This window comes from Myotis lucifugus, unplaced genomic scaffold (assembly GCF_000147115.1).
Source record: "Myotis lucifugus unplaced genomic scaffold, Myoluc2.0 scaffold_66, whole genome shotgun sequence".
Taxonomy (NCBI): Eukaryota; Metazoa; Chordata; class Mammalia; order Chiroptera; family Vespertilionidae; genus Myotis; species Myotis lucifugus.
Window position 1 is genome coordinate 2403873 of NW_005871114.1, and position 24499 is coordinate 2428371.

At 37.4% G+C, this 24499-nt stretch overlaps 1 protein-coding gene across 2 annotated transcripts in view; it reads left to right on the forward strand.

The window, feature by feature from the left end:
* Positions 1-24499, forward strand: part of TM9SF3 (transmembrane 9 superfamily member 3) — a 42889-nt gene that overhangs the window by 2578 nt on the left and 15812 nt on the right. For both annotated transcript variants that reach the window (XM_023754879.1, XM_006089988.3), the window contains exons 2-8: positions 5590-5785; positions 7531-7653; positions 12963-13123; positions 14129-14206; positions 18752-18883; positions 20869-21035; positions 22503-22597. In XM_023754879.1, coding sequence (XP_023610647.1) covers positions 5590-5785; positions 7531-7653; positions 12963-13123; positions 14129-14206; positions 18752-18883; positions 20869-21035; positions 22503-22597 — 952 coding nt within the window. The remainder of the gene's footprint in view (positions 1-5589; positions 5786-7530; positions 7654-12962; positions 13124-14128; positions 14207-18751; positions 18884-20868; positions 21036-22502; positions 22598-24499) is intronic.

Here is a 24499-nt window from a genome sequence, read left to right on the forward strand (position 1 = left end):
CATATTAATAACCTTGTGAAGTGAATGATATTATGCCCTTTTTATAGATGAGGAAACCAGTGCCAGAGAGGTTAAGTTACTTGCCCAAGGCCACGCAGTCAGTAGGCATAGAGGGCAAGATTTGAACTAGGCAATTTGTTTGGTTTTTTAAAAAATATATTTTATTGATTATTTACAGAGAGGAAGGGAGTAGGATAGAGAGTTAGAAACATCGATGAGAGAGAAACATTGATCAGCTGCCTCCTGCACACCTCCTACTGGGGATGTGCCCACAACCAAGGTACATGCCCTTGACCAGAATCAAACCTGGGACCCTTCAGTCCACAGGCTGATGCTCTATCCTCTGAGCCAAACCGGTTAGGGCAAACTAAGGCAATTTGAATTAATAGTCTTCTATACTCAGGATATGCTTCTACAGCCCTTTATGCTAAAAATAGGGCAGTAAAACACTTGCTATTAAATTGAATAGTTCTCTGTGTTGATAGTATTTTTAAGTACTTACAAAAATGTTTGGATAATTCTAGTTACATAATTGGCTGTTACTGAGAAAATGTTTGGGTTGTTAAAGAGGTATAGGACTGACTGATGGGCATGTGTCCTGGGCAGTCACGTTATATGTGCAAACACGTAAGGACTGCCTGGTTTAATGCTCTGCTGTCACCATCTTGGAATTCTTAATTTTTGAGCAGGGAGTCCTGCATTTTTATTTTGTACCGGCCCCCACAAATTATGTAGCTGTTTCTAAGAAGGAACACCTAATTTATTCAGTTCCAGAAAGGCCCTTATTTCTCTTACTTTACCTTCTGAATTAGGATTTGACTTATATAACCATTGTACATATATGGTATTTTTACGTGCTTATTTATCTAAGCCTTTTTAATATTCTCGTAAGAATAATGAGAAGAAAATGTGCTGTTGACTTCTAGAGTATACCTACATCTAGAATTTATAAAGATGTGTTCCCTTCAGTTTTTAAAAGTTGAATCACATGAATTACAGGACATTGTTTGGAATAAAAATTAAAGAATGACAGGCTCTTAATATGTGACTGTGAAGGGTCAAAGAAAGGACTCTTTAGAATGAGTGAAAGATACATAGGATGTGGTTTATACTTTCTTGGCTTTCTGAAACTCAGGGCACTTGCTAGCATCTAGAGTTAGATTACCATGTCTCCTAAGATTCCAGAGGTTGCCATTAAAAAGTTTTCAAACTGAGAATCATAGAATTTTAGAACTAGAAAGACTTGAGGCCATTGTATCCAACACACTATTTTTCCAGAAGGCTTAAAGAGGCCCAGTGACTGAACCAAGGCCACAGAAAGAATCTGAGCTTCCTGATCTCTCTAGTCCTTGCTTTGTCTACCTGTCTTGTCCATACAATTTCCATATTAATACTATGCAAAGATGTCAGCACCAAAAAAAGCAATAATCAAGGGCACAGGAATTTTAAAGCATTTTATGATTTGTACTGTAGCCTTGAATTTTAAGCGTTCTGTTTCCTTAAGACCATAAAGTCAATTTTTAAAATTTTTGTCTGCTACATATTGAGGTTCTGTGTTTGGCACAAAAAATGGTATTTAATTAGTCCTTGTTGAGTGACCTGAGTAATTAGGGAGTTACTAGGGACAAGAATATGCCATGTTGGAAGCATGAAACCCTGTTGCTTAAAGCATTGAACAAACCCAGACCATTATTCACTTAAGACTCGTAGTCTCAAGGATGCCTGTTGTGCTTTAGGGGCCTTACCTAGGCTTAACTCTCATTTCTTTGTGGCCCACAGTACTTCTGTAGACAATGTTGGGATCTGTGTCTAGGATAGCCTTTTCTTGGCCTGCTGTAAACTCTAGACCATTCAGTGTTTTCAGAAATGATTTTGTTTGCTTTACTTTAGCAAATGTCAGCCTTTTGTTTTTGTCACTGTTGGGGGCATAGGAACTTCTAAAACTTATAAGTGTGAAGATTTATAAAGAGAAGAGACTGTTTACTACAAGTGAATTTGTGAGTGCTCTAATATAGATCTAATTTTAGGAAATGCCATAATTCATTGTCCTATTTTCAGTGTACTCTATGATAGACTAAAAGTTTATTTAGGTACAAAGCTATTAGAGAGGGGGGAGGGGAGAGAGAGAGAGGTTATCTCAAGAGACTAAAAATACCTTCTAATTTATTTGTATTTGAATTCTGTTGTATGTGTTTTACATAAATAATGAAAAGGTATTGAACTTAGGATTTGTGAAACATTTTCAGAACTGGATTTTGCTTCTTCAGATACCTATTTTAAAGCAAACACTCATCCCAGGAAAATGATGGCATTTAGGTGCTTATTCTGAGCCCTCAGTTCTTTGCCTGTCTATATAAGTTCTGATTTCTTTATTCAGATTTTACATAATTACATCAGTAGCATTATTTCCTAAAGTGTTCTTTCTGAGAAAAATTAATTCTTGATCTCTATCAAGTAGGGAAACTTCTATGATTCTCCTTTCCCAGCACATAAACAGTATTTAAATGAGAGAGGCCCAGCATTGGTGACTTACTGAGATTAGAGCACAATCTCAAGGTAGCTTCTTAGGAAGGTATTTTTTTTCCTTTAGGGCAAATTAAAGGCTCATGTGGAAAAGTTGTTTACTATTCATTACTGTCTTTAGTTGCTTTGTACAACTTTGCTTTTTTTCATATTTTCTTCATTTAGTTTTGCTCTTTAGTTAATGAGACTGATTAGAGATTAGCAAAAGTGTAGTCCTAATGTTGTAAACTTGGGTACTAGTTATGATCTTGGACAAATTACTTAATATCTATGATCTTTGTTTTGTTTTCATCTGTAAAATGGGGGAAATAAGAGGACCTATCTTAACGTTTTGAGAGGATTAAATGTTTATGTAAAAAACTTAGAGCAGCGGTTCTCAACCTGTGGGTCGCGATCCCTTTGGTGGGGGTGTCGAACGACCCTTTCACAGGGGTCGCCTAAGACCATCGGAAAACACATATATAATTACATACTGTTTTTGTGATTAATCACTATGCTTTAATTATGTTCAATTTGTAACAATGAAATTGGGGGTCACCACAACATGAGGAACTGTATTAAAGGGTTGCAGCATTAGGAAGGTTGAGAACCACTGCCTTAGAGCTATGCCTAGCTCATGGTATGTGCTTATTAATTGTTAGCTAATGATACTATTAGAAAAGATGGTGAGATATTGCAAGTTAGGGATTGGTCTGTTAAGGCCTTACCCGAGGATTTGAGGATTTGAGAAAGGATTTGAGCAGTTCTGAAGGATAAGTAGAAATTGGGTAGGTGGAGAGGAGGACTTTATAGACATGGTGGAATGACATAAGGAAAAAGGTGGAGCAGAAAAGGAAGGGAAGACAGTATCAGAGATCATTGCGGCTGGAGTGGACGGCTCAGAGTTGAATGTGTAACAGTGAAGCTTTTCTGAGAGCTGGAAAATGAATAGAATGGTGAGGTGAAGAATGCGGGTAGTCTGAACTGGCCTCTCATGACTACTACTGAGGGAGGCCTCATAGAAGGATTACAGCCATAATCAGGGATTCCCTGATCCACTGCTGTGCTTCCTTGACTTTTTCTCTCCCAGTCTCCTGGTTACACTCCACAGGTGGAGGAAGAGCCTTCCTTACCTGTGGCTTTCTTCCCATGGAATTGGGGAACTCAAGGACTTTCTTAGCACTTTTAGCAAAAGGAAGATTTTTTTTTCCTTCAAAAGTTCTGTGAAGTCTTCCTTTTGGTATTTTCTAATTTCAAGATATTTTAAAACACATTTTCTCTCTTGAAAAATAACTCTTGTTTTTAACCTTGTCTTGGGAGTGCTTATTCTTAGGGACCATCAAGAACTGCAATGAAAAGTAAATATTTTAAGTTCATATCTGATCATGGTCTGTATAAGGAGCAATGTAAAAGAAACATTTTTGCTTTAATATTCACCCAAACCTTTGTATGGTTATGTGTGAGTACATGTGTGTATATAAATGTATTATATATATGTGACTGTGACTATATTACATATACTTATACTATCTATCTATCTGTCTATCTATCTATCTATCTATCTATCTATCTATCTATCTAAAAGTCTAAGCAACTGTCCTACCTGTAGGTATGACACTCAGTGACCAGCAGGGGGCAGATGCTCTGACCGGTAGCCATGATGCACACTGACCACCAGCTCAACGCAGGAGCTGCCGAGCTGCGGTGACTTGGCAGCTGCAGTTCTCTGGTGACGCACCTGGAACCAAGAAGAGGGAGCCCGATTCTGGGATGCGTCACCCGAGAACTGCCCTCTCGCAATCTGGGACCCCTCAGGGGATATTGGAGAGCTGGTTTCAGTCCGATCCCTGAAGGCCAGGCCGAGGGAACCCACTGGTGCGCAAATTCATGCACCGGCCCTCTAGTATTTATATATTTTAAATTACTATTTTCAGTCCTCTTCCCAGAGGAATTTTGGACTACAATATGGTATATATTTTCTTAGAGTTTGCATCATGTCATCACAACTCTACTCTCTTAACAGGTTTCATGAACGTTTAAAATGAGTGATTTCAGAATATGTAGTTTAACACACATTATGACCCTTAAATTATTTTAGTTCTATGTTTCAGTTTGTATAAAATAAACACCCTATTTTAGCAATAATTACTGTTCAAATTTTTGTCTTTTTAAAGGAATAGGAGTATTAGGATTTATAGGGAAAGTGTTTTTGTGCTTATTTTTATGAGTAACATTTAAACATTTTTGCAGACCCTCAGCAGGATTAATGGCAAGGTCCCCGTTAATAGGTCCTCTTGTTCAACATCCTAAATGGATGCATTTTGTTACCTCCCCTTTCTTATTTCTCCAAAAGGGTACTTATTGCAGTTAGTGCACATACTTCAGGCTTCTTTTACTAAGTTGCTAAGGAACTTTTACATTTCAGCATCTTTTTCCAGTGTTCTTTTCATCATATTTATTAAATACTTTTTGCATACATTATGTTGTGGAGAGAGCTTCCTGCCGACTGAACAGTTTTCCATTCCAATACCAACTCAGTCAGTTGATAGTGCTTGGTTTAGAGCATTGTTTTGAGCATTGGTTTAGAGTATTGCCCCCAACTGCCCTCCCCTGCAGGCCTGGGTCCCCCCCATTTGTTCTCCCTTGCAGGCCTGATTGCCCACAACTGCCCTCCCCTGCTGGCCATCTTGTGTTCACATGGGGGCAGCCATCTTTGACCACATGGGGGGGGCCATCTTGTGTGTTGGAGTGATGGTCAATTTGCATATTACCTCTTTATTATATACGATATATCACACACTGTATTTTTTTGTTAGTCTTCACTCGATATTTTTTCATTGATTCTTAGATAGAGTGGAGGGGAGGGGGAGAAATGGAACATCTGTGTGAGAGAAACACGTCAATTGGTTGCCTTCTGCATGTGCCCCAACTGGGCCGGGGATCGAGCCTACAACCGAGATATGTGCCCTTGACTGGAATCAAACCTGGGACCCTTCAGTCTGAGGGCCAACGCTCTATCCCCTGAGCCAAACTGGCTAGGGATAAATTTATTTTTTAAATAATTGTTTTTGCTTTTTTAAATTTTAGTATCAAGATAAAGAGGAAGTTGTTTTATGGATGAATACTGTTGGGCCCTACCATAATCGACAAGAGACATATAAATACTTTTCACTTCCATTTTGCGTGGGGTCAAAAAGAAGTATCGGTCATTACCATGAAACTCTGGGAGAAGCACTTCAAGGCGTTGAATTGGAATTTAGTGGTCTGGATATTAAATTCAAAGGTAAGTACACCTTAATAGTCCTAATAGAAGTTATATTGTAGACCAGGGTTTCTCAACTTTGGAACTATTGATGTTACGGCTGGATAAGTCTTTATGTGGGGGGGCTGTCCTGTACATTGTAGAAGTGTCTCTTGCTTCTTTACCCACTAGATACCAGCAGCACTACGAGTTGTGACAACCAAAAAGTCTTCAGAGGTTGCTAATAGCCCTTAGTTGAGTACCACTGCTCTAGACTCTAAGAAATGTTTTAACCTATAACTTAAGTGTATTGCATTTAGGAAAACTAACAAAGATTTATTTATTTACTAGTAAATTTATATTTATTGTTGGAAATAGATGTCCCCCTTCTCCCCCCATAGACTCCCCTCCATAACAAAGATTTATTTTGAATGTTATAAAGTAAAATAAATAATTGTTAATAACTTTATATTTTCCTAGCATATTTCTCAAAAGTGTTTTCTAGTAAACCCTCTAGTGACTAATTGGACATATGTGGTTGGGGAAAACCTTCATAGATTCATATTGGAGTAATTTCTGAGGTGCGGGGATGTAATAGGGTGTGTATGGATACTTAAATATTTTGTGTAAATCCTTAATTTCAAACTTGTACCATTGGCTTAGAATGTATTTAAAAGTGCTGTATTAATTTATACTCTCAATACTTCTAGGATAGTGTGGCTTTAAATTTGAAGTAAAAAACATGTTAAAATTGGAAAAGATCCTCCTTATTTATTTTTCAAGTATCTATTTTATCAGGTCTTTTGAGTGCGTTTATACTTTTTATTTTCCTCTGTAAAGTTTATCAGAGAGGTATTTTCTGATAGACATTTTTAATCTGATAAGCAGAAGCTTGAAAAGTTGAATTTTTGTAGGATCTTTGATTAGGTGTCTTGATTTTTGAATAGAGCATGGATCTTGTAATCAGGAGCTTTGAATTTTAATCCTATTTCTTTTACTGTATTGGGTTCAGTAAAGTTGTTTACTCCAATATGACTTCATTGCCTACAATGTAAAATGAACAGCAACTGACTCCTGTTATTTTTAGCACTTTTGGATGATGTGAAATGAGATATTTTAAAGATAATATTTGATTTTAATTTGTTAAATTTTATTCTTGTTTTTAGAATATTTTTTGTTGTTGAAAATAGGTATACATGTTTGCATTCTTTCCCCCCATTATATTCCTTGGGGCTTAATTATAAGATTAAGTTATAAATTTAAACCACAGTCATAGCCTATAGTTTTATGAAATATCGTGAACCTGCCCTGAGGCTTGTGTAAGGAGAAAACAAACTAGAATGTGTGATCTTCGAGAAACTCAGTACTGCGTTTATTATATACTTTCTCCATTTGACGCACATTTCTACTTTATTAAAGCGGAATCAGAAAGAGAAAATAGGCAAAAACCCCGAATCCTACTTTGCTATGATGGACAAATTTCATCAGTTTTTGAAAACCTTACCCTTATTTACTGAAGAAGAGACTCATTCAGCTGTCGTAGCCTTTCTTCTTTCTTTAGATAGAGGGGGTCAGTTTTCATGGGCTATCAAAATGGGATTTATTTTCCCTTCAGACTAAGCACTTTTAGATGAAAAGAACAAGAACTGGCCAGGTGTTATTCCCTGAGAGTTGGCGGTTCCTTGGAGTCTTGTCAATGTTGCACCTCCAGTTGTATTTTTTCGTTATTTTTTTCTGTAACTATTTTGCAAACCAGTGTGTTAATTTGCAATTTTTATTTTATGCAGATGATGTGATGCCAGCCACTTACTGTGAAATTGACTTAGATAAAGAAAAGAGAGATGCATTTGTGTATGCTATCAAAAATCACTACTGGTACCAGATGTACATAGATGACTTACCGATATGGGGTGAGTATTGTATGTTATATTTAAAGTTTGAGAATATTTGCATAATCAACATTTATGTAATGACTCTGTTAAGGTGATTATAAACTAAATCAGTAAATGTGTTTTCACTGTTTTCCATAGCATAATTTTAATAGCAATTTTATGGTCCCCTGTTACTTGAAGGGTTTTGACATTGCCAAACCTTAAGTGAAACTCCCTCAATATGTAATTTTTTTTTAAATATCTTTTTTTATTGATTTTTTACAGAGAGGAAGGGAGAGGGATAGAGAGTTAGAAACATCGATGAGAGAGAAACATTGATCAGCTGCCTCCTGCACACCTCCTACTAGGGATGTGTCCACAACCAAGGTACATGCCCCTGACCGGAATTAAACCTGGGACCCTTCAGTCCGCAGGCCGACGCTCTATCCACTGAGCCAAACTGTTTAGGGCTCAATATGTAATTTTTATGCAGTATAACTTTTCATATTCAAGGGATTAAAAGTTGCTTTGAACAATCCAAAATATTTCCCCTCTCCCCATTTTTCTCACATCTTATTTTGACTTGCACTGCCAAATGCAATCAAAGGAACTAAATAGGACTTTGAAAATTTATTCTGGTTTTGTTTCATGTGGAACTGTGGTAGTATGGGTTTTAGATATGATAGGTTCCTGAATGACTTGTTTTGCTAGTTCCTATGTTATTTTACAAAACTATATGTTTAAAATTTTTTTGTTTTAGCTTTTTTTCTGTTTAATTTTTTAGTTTAGTTTATCTCTATTAATGGAGAAGAGCTATGGCATAATCCAAACATTGTTTGTGTTAGACTTGTTAAGTTATTTAAACTGCGAAGCACAGCCAGCTATCATAGCTAGCATGTTTGGTCACATTTTTTTGTTAGTGGTTTTTGTGTTAGCCTTTTCTGGATGGTGGTGGTGATAGAATTGGAACACCTGTTTCTATGTAAAATTAATACTCTGATTCTTAAAATTGTTAGCAGACTACTATATTCATGAGCAGCAAACTGAAAGACTGCACATATATAAGATCAGAGTTTAGTGTGGTACTAAGATGAAATTTATATGAAAGTTAATCTTAGGATATAATTGTATGCATCATCGTTACTGTGTTGCATGTTAATTAGGTATAAATAGCAAGCATTTCATATAAATGACTGTAATTAGTATTACATTAAAACAGACATTTCTGTGATCAGTTCTGAGGGTATCAGGAAGACATTGAAATTTTGCTAATGATTTCTGAGCCTATAGTTCAGGAGAACCCATTAGTTTGGATTTCCTTTTTTTGGTGAGATACCAGGCTCCTCTGCTGGTCTTCTCCATTGCTTATGAGTTTTTTATCTGGAACCTTAGGTTTCTTCCAGTTATTTCTGTGGGCCTCCTTACAATATGGCAACTATACTTTCTTGTCTTAAATCTTCTTTAGCCCTGGGATTCCAGGGTCTGCCATATTTAGGGAAGATTCTTTTGGGTGTCCTAGAATGTCTGAACCATGTGAATTCTTCTCAGAAAATAATTTTTTATCTGGCTTTTCTTGGGGTAAAGGTTTGAAACTCTTTTAAAAGCCCCCTTGAGAATAGCTTTTTACTTGTTGTAATTGTATCTCTACCCCCAGAGTAGATAGATAAACAAACCTTGATGAAATTATTAGGATTTTATTAACTCTCTACAACCCCAAACAAAACAAAACTGTATTACTTAAATATTTACCAATTAGAGCAACTTTAGTTAATAAAAATAATCCTTTAAGAAATAATCTCCCCCTCTCCCCTCCCTCCCCATAATACTTTCATGAAATGCGTTGATCATAGAGGAAAGGCCTTAAGGATTAACTTTAAGCATAAGGCTCCTGGGAAGTATATAGGCTTGGGTAGGGAATATTGGATAAATAGCTGATAGTAGTATATGGGCACAAGAGATAGATCTTCATCTACCACTTAACTGCCCTCACACTGTTTAGGTCTAACTCTTCCAATATCCTAGTTGTGATCAAAGTGATCATTTTAAACCTATTGCCTCATTACCATTTATCTTCAACACTTCTTTCATTTTTTAAATCTATCTATATATCTATCCTATCTAATAATAGACAAACATGGTAATTGACCATACCTTCGCTACGCCTCCCATGGGCTAATCAGCACGATATGCAAATTAACCACCAACAAAGATAGTGGCTAATTTGCATACTGCTGGCAGGGCGCATCAGTGCCATCCCACCTGCCCTGCCGCCATCCAGGCCTGCTATTTGCCACCCGGGGTGGTGGGGCGGGACAGCGCCATCCCACTTGCCCTGCCACCATCCGGGCATCCCATGTGCAACCCAACCTGGGGCGGCCGGGCGGGGCAGCAGCGATCCGTCGGCCCGCTTGGGCGTCCCATGTGTGACCTGACCCAGGGCGGCGGGGCGGGATAGTGTGGCTCCTCTGTCACCCCAGCTTCCTCATCACAGCTCCCTTGGGGGCCTAAGCCTTTAGTTGGACATCCCCCGAGGGATCCCTGGCTGCCGGAAGGATGTCTGACTGCAAGCTTAGGCCTGATCCCCTGGGGAGTGGGCCTAAGTCGACAGGTGGACATCCCCCAAGGGGTCCTGGACTGCAAATGGGTGCAGGCCGGGCTGAGGGGACTCCCCCCCCCTCAGTGCACAAATTTTTGTGCACCGGGCCTCTAGTATATATAAAAGGCTAAGCGACTGTCTGACTGGCTGGTAGGTATGACACGCGCTGACCACCAGGGGGCAGACGTCTGCTCAATGCAGGAGCTGCCGAGCTGCAGTGACTTGGCAGCGGCGGTTCTTGGGTTATGCACCCTGGAACCAGAGAGGAGGGAGCCCGATTCCGTGATGCGTCACCCGAGAGCCATCCTCTCGCAATCCAGGACCCTCGGGGGATGTCGAAGAGCCGGTTTTGGACCAGTCCCCGCAGGCCAGGCTGGAGGGACCCTGCTCACTCTGCAGATGCCCTTGTAGCCACAGCACAGCCCCAGGTTCGGCCGGCCAGGGAGGGACCGCAGGAGGTTGGCTCCAGGGTATGTCCAGCCCATCTCACCCAGTCCCGCCTCACCGGCCACCTTCTAATTAATTTCCTTTTCATGTGCACGAATCCGTGCACCAGGGCACTAGTTGAAGTATAATTGACTTATTATATTCATTTCAGGTGTACAACATAGCAATTCAATATTTATATACAGTATGCAGTGATCACCATGATCTAGTTATCTTTTGTCACCATATAGAATTATTACAATACTAGAGGCCTGGTGCATGAATTCGTGCCCGGGTGGGGTCCGGTCGGCCAGCCCTGATTGGAGCCGATTGGGGGCCGGGCCAGCGGTGGAGTATGGGGGAGGTTGGGGGGGAGGCTGCGGGAGGTTGGCCGGCCCCACCTGTGAAGGCGGGGAGCCCTATCGGAGCCAGGCTGGCTGGGGGGGAGGGGCCACAGGAGGTTGGCCAGCTGGCCCCACCTCTGACGGCCGGTTGGCTGGCCGCAGTGTGTGTCATAGTGACTATTCGTTCCGGTCGCTTGGCTTTTATATATATAGATTATTGACTATATTCTCTATGCTGTTTGTTTCTTTCCCATGACTTATTTATTTTATAACTAGAAGTTTATACCCTTTAATCCTTTCATGTATATTGCCTATGTTCCCTTCTCCTGTCCCTCTGGCAACCACCAGTTTGTTCTATGTATCTGAGTCTGTTTTTGTTTTGTTTTATTTCTTCATTTGTCTTGTTTTTTAGATTCCACATATAAGTGAAGTCATATAGTATTTGTCTTTCTCTGTCTGACTTATTTCATTAAGCATAATACTCTCTAGGTCCATTTATGTTGTGGCAAATAGTAAGATTTCATTATTTTATATGGCTGAGTAGTATTCCATTGTATATATGTACCACATCTTCTTTATCCATTCATCTATCATTGGATACTTAGGGTGTTTCCGTATTTTGGCTATTGTAAATAATGCTGCAGTGAACATAAGGGTGCTGAATTGGTGATGCTGAATTAGTGTTTTTGTTTTCTTTAAATAAATACCCCAAAGTGGAATTACTGGGTGGTATTGTAGTTCTATTTTTATTAATTTTTTGAGGAACAGCATGAAGTTCCTAGTGACTGCACCAGTTTATATGCCCTCCAACAGTGTCTGAGGGTTCCTTTTTCTTTATATCCTAACCAACACTTATTTTATGCCATTTTGATAATAGCCAGTCTGACAGGTGTGAGGTGGTATATCATGGTTTTGATGTGCATTTCCCTGCTGATTAGTGATGTTGAGCATCTTTTCATGTGCCTGTTGGTCATCTGTATGTCTTCTTTGGAAAAATGTCTGTTCAGGTCTTCTACCCATTAGGTAATTTTTAAATTTATTTATTAAAGTGATTGGGGTATCATTGGTCAACATGAACATACAGGTATGGGTTTCAGGTATGGGTTTCTATGTCACAAGATGTGCATATTGCACCTTGGGCCCACCACCCAAAGTCAAATCTTCTCCTGTCACCTTATATTCTGCCCATTTTTAAGTTGGATTTTTTTTTTTTTTTGATATCTGGTTGTATGAGTTCTTTATATACTTTGGATATTAACCCTTTATTGGATAAACCATTTGCACATATCTTTTCCTCTTTTCAATCTGTTGATGGTTTCCTTTGCTGTGCAAAAGCTTTTTAATTTGGTGTAGTCCTATTTGTTTATTTTTGCTTTTGTTGCCCTTGCCTGAGGAGACATATTCAAAAAAATATTGCTAAGACTGATGTCAAAAAGTTTACTGCCTATGTTTTCTTCTAGGATTTTTATGATTCCAGGTCATCTTTCATTTTAATGTAGTCCAGAACTTGAGCTATAAAAAAAGAGGCATTTTAAGTTCTGGTACTCATATACACATATGCACAGCTTATTCAGAATGGGTAAACAGGTTATTAGAGAAAGTACTGGACTGGGCCTGTGGAGACCTTAGTTTTAATTTTAGTTTGACTAAATTTTCTGAGATTTTGAACTGTTGTGGGTAGACACAGATAAGGTGATAATTACTATAATGAAGGTGCTACTAATGAACTTCAAGAATCAAATTAGTGATAGTTATATTGATAGGTTATATATCACTTTTTTTTTTTTACCATGTTGTGTTCATGGTTTGTGTTAGCCACGTAGTTAACAAAGAGTGGAAGTCCAGCCTGCAATTTTGCCTTATTCTAACTATGAGGAATAATAATATTGCTTTTTTATAAAAACATTTTATGATATTTTGGTTCTAACGTATTTTAAATATTAAGTGAAATTACCTTGTATAACATGTTATTTCTTTTGTAGGTATTGTTGGTGAAGCAGATGAAAATGGAGAAGATTACTATCTTTGGACCTACAAAAAACTTGAAATAGGGTTTAATGGTAATCGAATTGTTGATGTTAATCTAACTAGTGAAGGAAAAGTGAAATTGGTTCCCAATACTAAAATCCAGATGTCATATTCAGTAAGTATTTAAATAATTTGATATAGGGAAGAAGGGTTTGTGACCTAATATAAAAAATTAAGTGCATTTTTCAGTTTTAGTAAATGAAAATAGAGCTTGAAATTGGATGACAAGAAATATTATTAAAACTATTTCCTCAATGTATGTAAGTAAGCCTCTTAAAAGCAAGGAGATTTGTTTCAGGTCTGTAGAAGTAGATTCCAATTATGCATTTGCAGTACCTACCATTTGCTATAGCAAAGTTTACTATTGTAACTGGGCAGCTAATGAACCTAGTCATGTATTTTTATGGTTACAATTGAGATCGCAGTGTTCCTTGTTTTCTTTCCCTTTTACTGTTTCAGATAGAGATGATGATGTATTGAAAAGCACTGGATGGGTATAGTTTACCATTTTTGCTCTATCAATTGGAATAAAATGTTCCTGCAGAGTAAGAGCTTGTCAGAGTCCTTTGTGACTGTCAAGTCAATTCTCTTCCATTACAATTAAAAATAGTGTAAAGAAGAGAAATCTGATGTAGGTAGCTTCTCTCTTTGCCATTTTTTTTTTCTGGTAACTGGAATGAGTCAATTGGTAGTAGCCAATTTTGAAAGTTTTTCAAGCTTTGTACGTATGTACCTAGTGCAAATCATATTTGCACAACTGAAGTAATGAAGAAATGTGACAATTATAATAACTATTGCAATCTAAAGACATACAGATTCTTATTTTAATTGGTCTAATTGAGTTCTTATCACATTTATTGAGTCAGAATATATAAGTCAGCAATAGTTAATTCTTGAAAACTGAAATGATTCTTCTAAGTAAAGTTGTAAGTTTTGTTATTACAGAGGAAAGTTGGTTATTTTATCATATCTTTCAACTTCTGAAATTGGTAGTAATTTTCTACCATTTCTGTAATTTCTTATTCTAAGTGTAAATCGTTTCAAATTTTGCTCAGAGTTTTGTTATCAGATTATTAATTTGTTTACTGGCCTTGATTTTCAAATGAAAACTTTTTTTCAGGTAAAATGGAAAAAATCAGATGTAAAATTTGAAGATAGATTTGACAAATACCTTGATCCATCTTTTTTTCAACACAGGGTAGGTAAATTGTGTATTTTAAGATATTCAATATGTGCTCCAATCAGTTTAACGAACATTAATGAGCATTTGCCATATGTAGGGCACTGTGCTAGGGCTGTGGATTTCAAAGATATAACTAATGAGATCAGTGTGGAAAGGATGATAGGAGGAGGTTTGGAGGGGAAAATCAGAGTACAGTTTAGGACGTGTTTGTTTTGCAGTGTCTGTAAGACATCCAAATAGAGATACCGACTAGCCAGTTGGATATATCAATCTGGAGTTCAGTCAGGAGAGAGGTCTGGGTAGAGATACAAATTTTGCAGCCATTGGCATGCACATAGTATATAAAGCTATGAGACTGGATGCAATTACCAGGGAAGAGTATGTAGAAATAGAAGAGGACTAAGGACTGAGCCCTGGGGGCAGTAATAAAAGTTGGGGGAGAATAGGGGGAAGAGAAATCAGCTAAGGGCTTTGAGGACAAACCAGTAAAGTAGAGGGGGAAAGTTTGTATGGTATTTCTGGAAATCAAGAGAAAAAAGTATATAATGAAGGATAGAGAAATTAGTTCTGAATTGTTGCTGATGGGTCAAGTAAAAAGTGTTCTGAAAGTGACTATCGGATTTACCCAGCGTCAATGGTGAACTTGACAAAGTTGTTTTGGTGTGGTGGTGGGGCAAAATCTGAATAGAGCCATTGTAAGAGAATGAGAGGAGATTTGAAGACAGCAAGTTTGGCTGGTAAAGAGCAAAGAAACGGTACAGTAGCTAGTAGGAAAGATGGAGTCAGGTGATTTTCTTTTTTTTTGAGATGTAAGAAAAACATGTTTATATGTTGAATAGGGTTCAGTAGAGAGTGCAAAATGGACGGTGCAGGAGAATAGGGGAGAATTAACTACAGGTTTTCCTTAAGTAGGCAGGATGGGATCTATCACATAAGTGCAAGGATTGTTTCTAATACAATGACTACAAGTGCAGGCTTAGGCGCTAGAGCTGATACAGTCTGTCTGCCACCAACTATAACCTTGGTCAGATTACTCAGTTCTTGAGCTTCTGTCTCCTTAGTAGTGAAGCAAGGATTATAATACATTGCGTACTTGCTGTGAAATTCCATTTGATAGTGTATTATAAAGTACCTCGTTCAGTGTTTGACACATAGCAGGTGCTCGTTCAGTGTTTGACACATAGCAGGTGCTCAGTACAGGCAGTGTGAAAATTCATGACAAACCTGGGCTCTGCTTTAAGATTAGCAACACTAGAGGGTGCTGGAGTCAGCAGTTTGTGGAGTTAGTAACTCCTTTGTGACATCTGATTTCTTCATTATTTAAAAAAAATTCCTTATAATTAAAAATCACAGTACGTCATCATTTTTTGAATTAGTGGATATTATAAAGTGTCAGGTTATTAGTGGTACATTATAATAGGTATTGGTTTGAAGTTCAAATATTTGATTAGAAAATACAGAGTTTTGTTAGAAATATTAGCAGTATAATAAGATCATCTTTTCTCTTTTGTCTTTTTTTGGGTCATTAATTTCCCAGGGTGGGAACAAAATAAAATCTTGGGAAAAGCCTATAATTATAGGCTGCTTTTATAAATTTTGAATGATACTTTTGTGATAAACTTAAGTTTATGTAACTTTTTTTTTGCAAATATTTCAAAATATAATGCATTCATTATTTTCTTTATAATATCAGCAAGTATACATTAAATTGTTGAATGAAGAAAGAGATCTCATGAAGAGGCAGAGGCAGTTGGCTGTCTCCTGTTTTTCGGGGAGAGCCATAGAGTTGTCACTTGCCTGAATCCTCAGGGTGGGTAACAGCCAGGACTGTCTTTCACACTAGTGCACAACTCAGCAGATTACCCCCAGTTAAAATCTATCCTAATTATAGAAGACAGTGCCTTCTTCATGTTAAAAAGTCTATGTATGTACTTGCAAAAGTTTGGAGCAGGAGTATGTCTATGAATAACTAGACTATGTCAGTGAGAGATTGTATGGAAGAAAGGGTTGTTGAGTTGGGCTTTAAACGGCAGTAGAATTTTCACATGTGGACAGAAGTAGATCCCATGTGAAAGGAATTATGAGAAGGCTACACAGGTGGAAGTGAGTCTGCTGTACTTGTGGGTCACTGAGGAGGAATAGGCCTGATTGGAATATAGGACACAATGGAAAGAAAGGTTGGCTAAATAAAGTGGGGTGGCCATATTACAAAGGGTACAGAATATTAGGGAAATAGCTTACAGTTGATATGTGAGAAAATAGGGAGTCACTATAAGTTTTAGAGCAGTGATATATGAACATGATGTTTCAGAAAAATTCACTGGGTAACTTTTTATAGAACAGTTTGAAAGGAAGGGGAGAGACCAAAAATAAAGAAGGCCAACTAGGAGGCCACTAGAATTATCAGGGTGTGAGGGGATGACATGGGAATGGAGAGGAAGGGTTAGATCAGCCGTGGGCAAACTACGGCCCGAGGGCCGGATCCAGCCCGTTTGAAATGAATAAAACTAAAAAAAAAAAGACCGTACCCTTTTATGTAATGATGTTTACTTTGAATTTATATTAGTTCACACAAACACTCCATCCATGCTTTTGTTCCGGCCCTCCGGTCCAGTTTAAGAACCCATTGTGGCCCTCGAGTCAAAAAGTTTGCCCACCCCTGGGTTAGATACAAGAGACATTCCAAAGTTTAAAAAAAAAAAAAAGGCTAGTAATTATTACCAAGGAAGGATTAAGGAGAAGGAAGAACCAGAGATAATTTCAGATTCTCAAAGCCAAATGTTAGTACCATTAGTAGAAGTTAGAAGTCAGAAGAGAGTTGTTATATGTGAGGCGGAAGATTAATAGTTTATTTTAGGGCATTCTGAAATTCCAGAAAGACATTCAAGTGGAAATGATCAGAATTAGCTAAAGTCTGAAACATGAATGGGAGAAAGAGAGCTAGAGATTTGGGGCGGGGTGGGGTAGGTGGCAGAGGGTGTTACCATCATCATTGGAATTCTAGTTAAAAGTTCTGAGAGCCCCAGGAAGTCTCTGCTGAGTACCAAGACTGAAGCTTTTGGAAAAGTTCACAAAGGTGGGAGGAGCCGGCATCAAGGATGAAAGAGGAGAAGCAGCAGCTAGTGAAGTAGGATGGCATAGTGTCAGCAAAGATCAAACATGGCAGGGAGAGCAAGGAGAGTGGGGGCAACTAATTGACCGCTGGATCACTGAATTGACTTAGATGTTCATTGCAGATCTTTGAGAGAAATTTTGTGGGACAAAGTGTGATGGCATTGTGTTTAGGAGTAAGTGAGGGAAGTAGGACCTGTAGTCTCATTTGAAAAGTGTTGCCATTGAAAGGAGGGAGGTAAAAAGATTGAAACAGTGAGTAGACAAAAGATCAAGCAAACACTTTAAAAGATAATAGTAATAACATCTTAAAATTTTTTTAGTGTTTTACTATATGTCAGGCACTATGCTATATGCTTTACATTCATTATCTTGCTTAAAACAAATAACAATCCCAGGTAGTAGGTACTATTATAGATAGGGACCTTTGGAGATTACTGATGGTGGGGAGAAAGGTGTAAGTTTTGGGGTTCAAAATGAGAGGAGTGGTGTATGAGGAGAAACAATTTCTAGAAGATTGACAGGAGGAATAAAAGGCTAGGAGGATAAATACAAAAAAATAAATGAAATTGGGGCCTTGAATCTTTTCTATTTTGGGAATTGAAATGTAAAGGAATTACTGGACAGTGCTCCAGACCTAGTGGAAGCCAGATGCACTCAGTTCTGAGAGGCACTCAGAGATACCGTAGTACCTTGTGATTATATGAATCAGGATGTGGACATAATTTTGTGACAAATGTGTGAGTGAAATCAAAGTCAAGAGCCTTGGGAACATTATGAAACTCTGGGTACCTTAGTGTTCTCTGCACCATGGAGAGCCAATTTGGAAAGGAGTGAATAATGATGGCAGCAGAGTGAGAGGACAAACTGAAAGTGAAGCAGATGATTCAGGAAGGTGGCCTACCTCCATGCCCGCCAACTATGATGGTTTAATCTTGGTGGTCTAAGGAGATTTTCAGATTGTTGCTCAGTTAGAGGGAAGGAAACTAACATTTATCATTCATTGCTCTGTGCCAGACATGGTGCCATGCTTTTTACATGTTATTAAACCATACAGATTCCGAGATAGTATTATTTTCTTCATTTATAGGGATATTGGGGTCACATGCTAGAAATTGGCAGAGCCTGAACTACCCAGGTCTGTTTGACTTTAAAGCTCCAGGTTCTTCTCTGTAATGCTGACTAGTCTGTTTTAAAGCCAAATTATACTTTATTTGTATAATAAATTTGTGAAAATCTCAATAAACAATATCATGTTCTTAGTGTATCTGAAACTTACTGAAAACAAATTCCATTGTATAGTGAATACTCATCCCCAGTGTGCTGAAGTTTAGATTTTTATGTAAAAGTTAAAAAATTTTTTTTGTATTAGCATCCCATGGTCTTCATGGGACCTGTGAATTTTGTGACTGCTATTTTTATGTAAGTAATATTTTCTGTTCTTTTTAGATTCATTGGTTTTCAATTTTCAACTCCTTCATGATGGTTATCTTCTTGGTGGGATTAGTTTCAATGATTTTAATGAGAACTTTAAGAAAAGATTATGCTCGGTACAGTAAAGAAGAAGAAATGGATGACATGGTGAGCATACATTTTATATTGTACTTATAAAAACAAATTAACTCAATATTACTGTGTTTTGAATGTTGGATAGTAGGTCCACAATCTTGAGGTCAGGTAAGTTTCAGAATTCAGAATTTTCAGGTTTTAGAAAGGTGTAAACTCTTGGCGGAGATCTCTAATCAAATCTTATTTTTTTTCAGCAAAACATATGAATGTTCACCCCAGGTGGGATAAACAGTATAAATAACCCATTGTTAATTCAGTCCAAGTTTTGCCACAAAATAAGGATATGCCAAATTTATGAAACAAACTCAGTTTTCAGAGCTTTTGATTTAAAAATTGCAACAAGGAGGTTGTAGATCTGTGTTGGTGTCTTTCTAATACTATTAAATATTGTATACAGTTCAGGAAGTTGGCAAAAGTATTAATTTACATTTAGTTTAAAACAAATGGGACTACATCAATAGGGAGGTGTTTGTTTTCTAAATATTTTTACAAAATTACAGACCAACTAGTGCCCCGGTGCACGGATTCGTGCACATTGAAAGGAAATTAATTAGAAGGTGGCCAGCGGGGCGGGACTCAGTGAGACGGGCCAGACACGCTCTGGAGCCAACCTCCCATGGTCCTGCCCCTGCCAGCGGCACCTCGGATCAAAGGGCGTTTGCAGAGTGAGTGGGGTCCCTTCGGCAGGTGGGATCCCTCGGCCTGCCCTGCAGGGATCAGGCCAAAACCGGCTTTCCAACATCCTCTGAGGGGTCCCAGATTGCAGATTGCAAGAGGGCAGTTCTTAGGTGACTCATCCTGGAACCCCAGGGTGCGTCACCTGAGAACTGCCGCTGCCAAGTCACTGCAGCTCGGCAGCTCCTGCCTTGAGTGTCTGCCCCCTGGTGGTCAGTGAGCATCATAGCTACCGGTCAGAGCATCTACCCCCTGGTTGTCATTGCACATCATAGCTACTGGTTGGATGGTTGCTTAGCCATATATATATGTATGTATGTAGATAGATAGATAGATAGATAGATAGATATAGATATAGATATATATTGTAAGTGAGAAAAAATGTATTCTGTAGGATGTTAATGGCTGTTCTATGAAGATATGCTCCATCATTAAATAAGTTGGGAAATAGTTAAAGAGATTTACATTTTAATATGCTAATGTGCATTGTGAGGTATCAGAGGGTAGATAAAATATTTGGTGCTTCTCAAACATATCTGACCAGGGTCTCTCCCCACAAAATCAGATTATCCTGAGGGGCTGTTATTTCTTTAAAAACATTGTTTTAGATACTTGTTTACTCAGGTTGGAAAGAAAATTAACCAAAGAACATATATGCATAATTCATAGATATAGATAATAGCATGGGGAAGGTCTGAGGTGGGGTGGAGGTTGGGTAGAGGTGGGAAAAAAGGGAAAAAATGGAAGACATCTGTAATATTGTCAACAATAAAAATAAGAAAATATAAGGAAAAACAGAGTATCTTAAAAATACCATTTATTTAAAAATTATTATTCAACTGTTCAATATTTTCCCCATATGTTTTCTTAGATTCCAGGCTATTAAGGACATTTCTGTACTGTTAGGGCATCTAGTACTGGTTTTGATACTCTTTTTCTTTTCCACCTGGCCCCTGGTCACATACGAGCCACAGTCATGATGCAAATGGCAAGAGTAGTGTCTGAAAGTGATGTTAAGAGAGTCAGTGTGCTATTCTCCCAATTTCACCATTTCTTTTTGCTGTAGACTATTTTCTTTTTTCATTCTTTGATATTTCTCGGAGCAGAATCAGAAAGCACCTTCCTGGACCTCAGTAAAAGTTATTAAGGCAGTGATTATTTTAAATTTGACATTTCTTTTCTTGATATGTTGAACACCTTTAAATAGCTGTAAGTTTGGAGAGAGAAAACTTACAATTCTAATTATAATTTTCACTTATTTTCTGTATTTTATTTTCATTCTGAATGATTTTTCTCTTCTGTCTACGTATTTATGTATTTAGGATAGAGACCTAGGAGATGAATATGGATGGAAGCAGGTGCATGGCGATGTATTTAGACCATCAAGTCACCCACTGATATTTTCCTCTCTCATTGGTTCTGGATGTCAGATATTTGCTGTTTCTTTCATTGTTATTATTGTTGCAATGATAGAAGATTTATATACAGAGTAAGTGCTTGTACTTTATTACTTTTTGTTGCTCTTGAATCATTTTAATAATTGGAACTTTTTAAAAAGTCAGTCATAATTAAATATTTGCTTATTACAATTCTTAGAATTTAAATAGCATAAATGTCATTATTGAGACAAATTAAATAATGAACAGTAATCTTCATGTATAAGTATATTTTTCTGTTAAATGCTAAAACTTACTAGCCTTACTGAACATTTTGGTTGGTTAATAAAGATTATGTCCCATTAGAGGTATGAGAGAGTTACTTGTAGTCCAGAACTATTTGACAAAGTGTATAAGGCATTTTTTTTTAAAGCCGAATATCCAGTTAGATCTTCATGAGAAGCACAAGGTTTTCACAGTACTTCTAATATTTTCTATATATAGAACATATTTTGCCTTCCTAGTTATAGTGAGTTTCAGAAATGGTATTTATTGTTAGTGGGTTAAATACATTGCTGTGTTATGTCAAGTGATACTGTCACTTAATTTAATTTTTCTCTTTGCAATTAGGCATTTAAAAAATTTTGTCTAGTTTTACTCAAGAGGGTTGGTCTGAATATCCTAGACATCATTATTGTAAGGGGAGGTTAGAAATTGTTGAACTGAATGAAGTTGTTTAACTGTATAAGGAAAACTAAATAAAAAAAGTCTCATTGTTATACCATTTAAAGTAATAACAATAATGTAATAGATTATACTACTTATGTTATATTTCTGTCAGCAGGCAAGAAACTTAAGCAGTTAAATTATAAAGAGGAGTATTCTAATTATTTTTCTTAACAGATGAATATCCTTTTCCATATGATGTGTTTGGCTCACAGGGTTGCAAAAACAGTTTTAGTGCCAGCTTCTAATATTTGCCAAAGAAATATAATATACAGGGTGGGCAAATGTAGGTTTACAGTTGAGTTCATTAAACAGTTTTTTCATGTATTAATTGTATTATTTTCCATATAAACAACTATAAACCTGTTTTTTTCCCTCCCTGTATCTCTTTAGAATATATTATGAAATTTACTGCAGTTTTTAAAAAAATGAGGATCATCATCCTGTACCATTTAAGTGTAATTTTAACTGGAAATTCATTCCCTAGGCAATCTTTTGAGGTCCTTTGCAGTCCAGGATGGTATTTATATTTTTATTGATTGATTTTTAGAGAGAGGGGGCGGGAAGTGATGGAGACAGAGACCGACAGACATCGATTTGTTGCTCCACCCATTTGTTCATTCATTGGTTGATTCTTGTGTGTATCCTGACCAGGGATCGAACCCCCGCAACCTTGGTGTTATCAGGATAATGCTCTAACCAACTGAGCTACCCAGCCAGGACCCAGGATGATATTTTTGTGTTCCTGTTAAATTTAACTTTGAAATTAAACTAATGTTAATGTGATAGGTTATATGATATGTTCTTCATGTTGTTGGTTTTAATTTATCTTACACATCTTTTCACCTTCTTAGGAGGGGATCAATGCTCAGTACAGCCATATTTGTCTATGCTGCTACGTCTCCAGTGAATGGTTATTTTGGAGGAAGTTTGTATGCTAGACAAGGAGGTAACTTAAGAGTTATCACTTTGTATTTTTAATTATAGATGTTAATATTTTATGGTGAGGTATTTCAAATTTAAAACAGGCAATACAGGCATTGTAAAATTCTTTGCTATCCCATTTCACATAATCTCCTTCAAACCTATTATGTGTTCTATCTTGCCTTTATGGGTCCTCCTTGCATTTTATTTTCTAAAATTGTGAACAATGAATAGATTCTTTCCATTGCTTACTAAGCAGTTAGGTCTGAGGAACATGTAGTAGAAAGTATATGTAAGTTATTGATATTATTTTACTTTGAGGTGCCTAGCTCCCTACATGTGCTCCATGGGAGGCCTCCATATAGAGTTTATAGCTTTATAGTTGAATATAAAGTTATGTTTTATGGTTTATGGATAAAGTGTGGACAGTGGAAAGAGAATAGGAAGTATAGCTCTTCATTTCTGTTGACTCTTAAATGTTTATCAAAGGACCCTGCACAAAGATTTCTGTTACTCTGTGTCACAGTCTTTTGCTTATGAGCACTTTTATTTTAAATACTCCCTTGTTTCTTTTGTCACCTGGAATGAAGGGGGATACATGGGTGATACAAGGGTACTTGATTTTTGCTGTTTCTTTCTATGATGGCATTTAAGGGTCCTTGGGTTATTTGTTTTCCCTGTAATTGTCAAGGGTCAGAAATGTGCTGAAAGTAGTAGACTTGGATAGTTCAGGTTGTGAATGAAGGACCTTAAAATCACATTCCTAAGGATAAGACTTCCTAATGTGATTTTTCCCAGCCCATCCTAAGCAATATCAGCATTAGGTGATACTGTTTTCTTTTAGTAGATCAGACTTATTGGTTATAGGAGCTCAGCGTAAAATCATTGAAAATTCCTCCAGGAAATCCTAGTTTATCATTTCTTTTTATTGTTCTGGACCTTCAATTTAGGTAATTCTTTGGATTGCCTGAAGTAGTATCATCATGAATTCCTGAGTTTTTCAGTTAGGTGGTCAGCCTCTACATTCTACCTCCAAAAGGGGGGAAATGAGTCTTATCCTATATGACAGTGATGGCGAACCTTTTGAGCTCGGCATGTTAGCATTTTGAAGAACCCTAACTTAACTCTGGTGCCATGTCACATATAGAAATTTTTTGATATGTGCAGCCATAGTAAAACAAAGATTTATATTTTTGATATTTATTTTATATATTTAAATGCCATTTAACAAAGAAAAATCAACCAAAAAAATGAGTTCGCCTGTCACCTCTGACACGCGTGTCATAGGTTCGCCATCACTGCTATAGTACTACCATCCTGAGGAAATAAGGATGCCTAAAGCAACTTCTATTTTGAATTTGATCTGAAAACTAGTTAGACTAAGATTTTTACAGTTTATGAGCGCCCAGAAAAGTCTCCACAGCAGAAACAGATTTATTTAAAACAGGAAATTTATTCTTACGTGGACATAAATTTGCTTTTAATCTGATTGCAAGTTAAGAACACCCAGCCAGACTTAACTATACTTATGCTTGAAAGCTGACAGAGTTCAAACAAAAGCCCCTAGGAGTATCAAATCTTACCAAGAATAATCTAAAGGTTATTGTCTGATTGACAGTGCCCTGAGGAGGCCTGATTGTGTCCTGATATGAAGCCAAGTTAATATAGAGGTCAGCTCAGAGAATCAAGAATTTTCAGAGTTAAGGATTTGAACGACAATGAAGCTCAGGGTCTTCACACTGTTCTCAATGCACTGGATAATGCTCCAGACCCAATTTGAAGCTGGGGGTGGCCTGGGACTTGAGCAGAATGTCCAAGGGCATGGGGAATGGTAGGAAACACTGCAGTGCAGATTCCTGGGCTACTGGTTGTACCCTGTGGAATGTAGGTGGGATTCTTTTTTTTTTTCTTTCTTTTTTTGGATTCT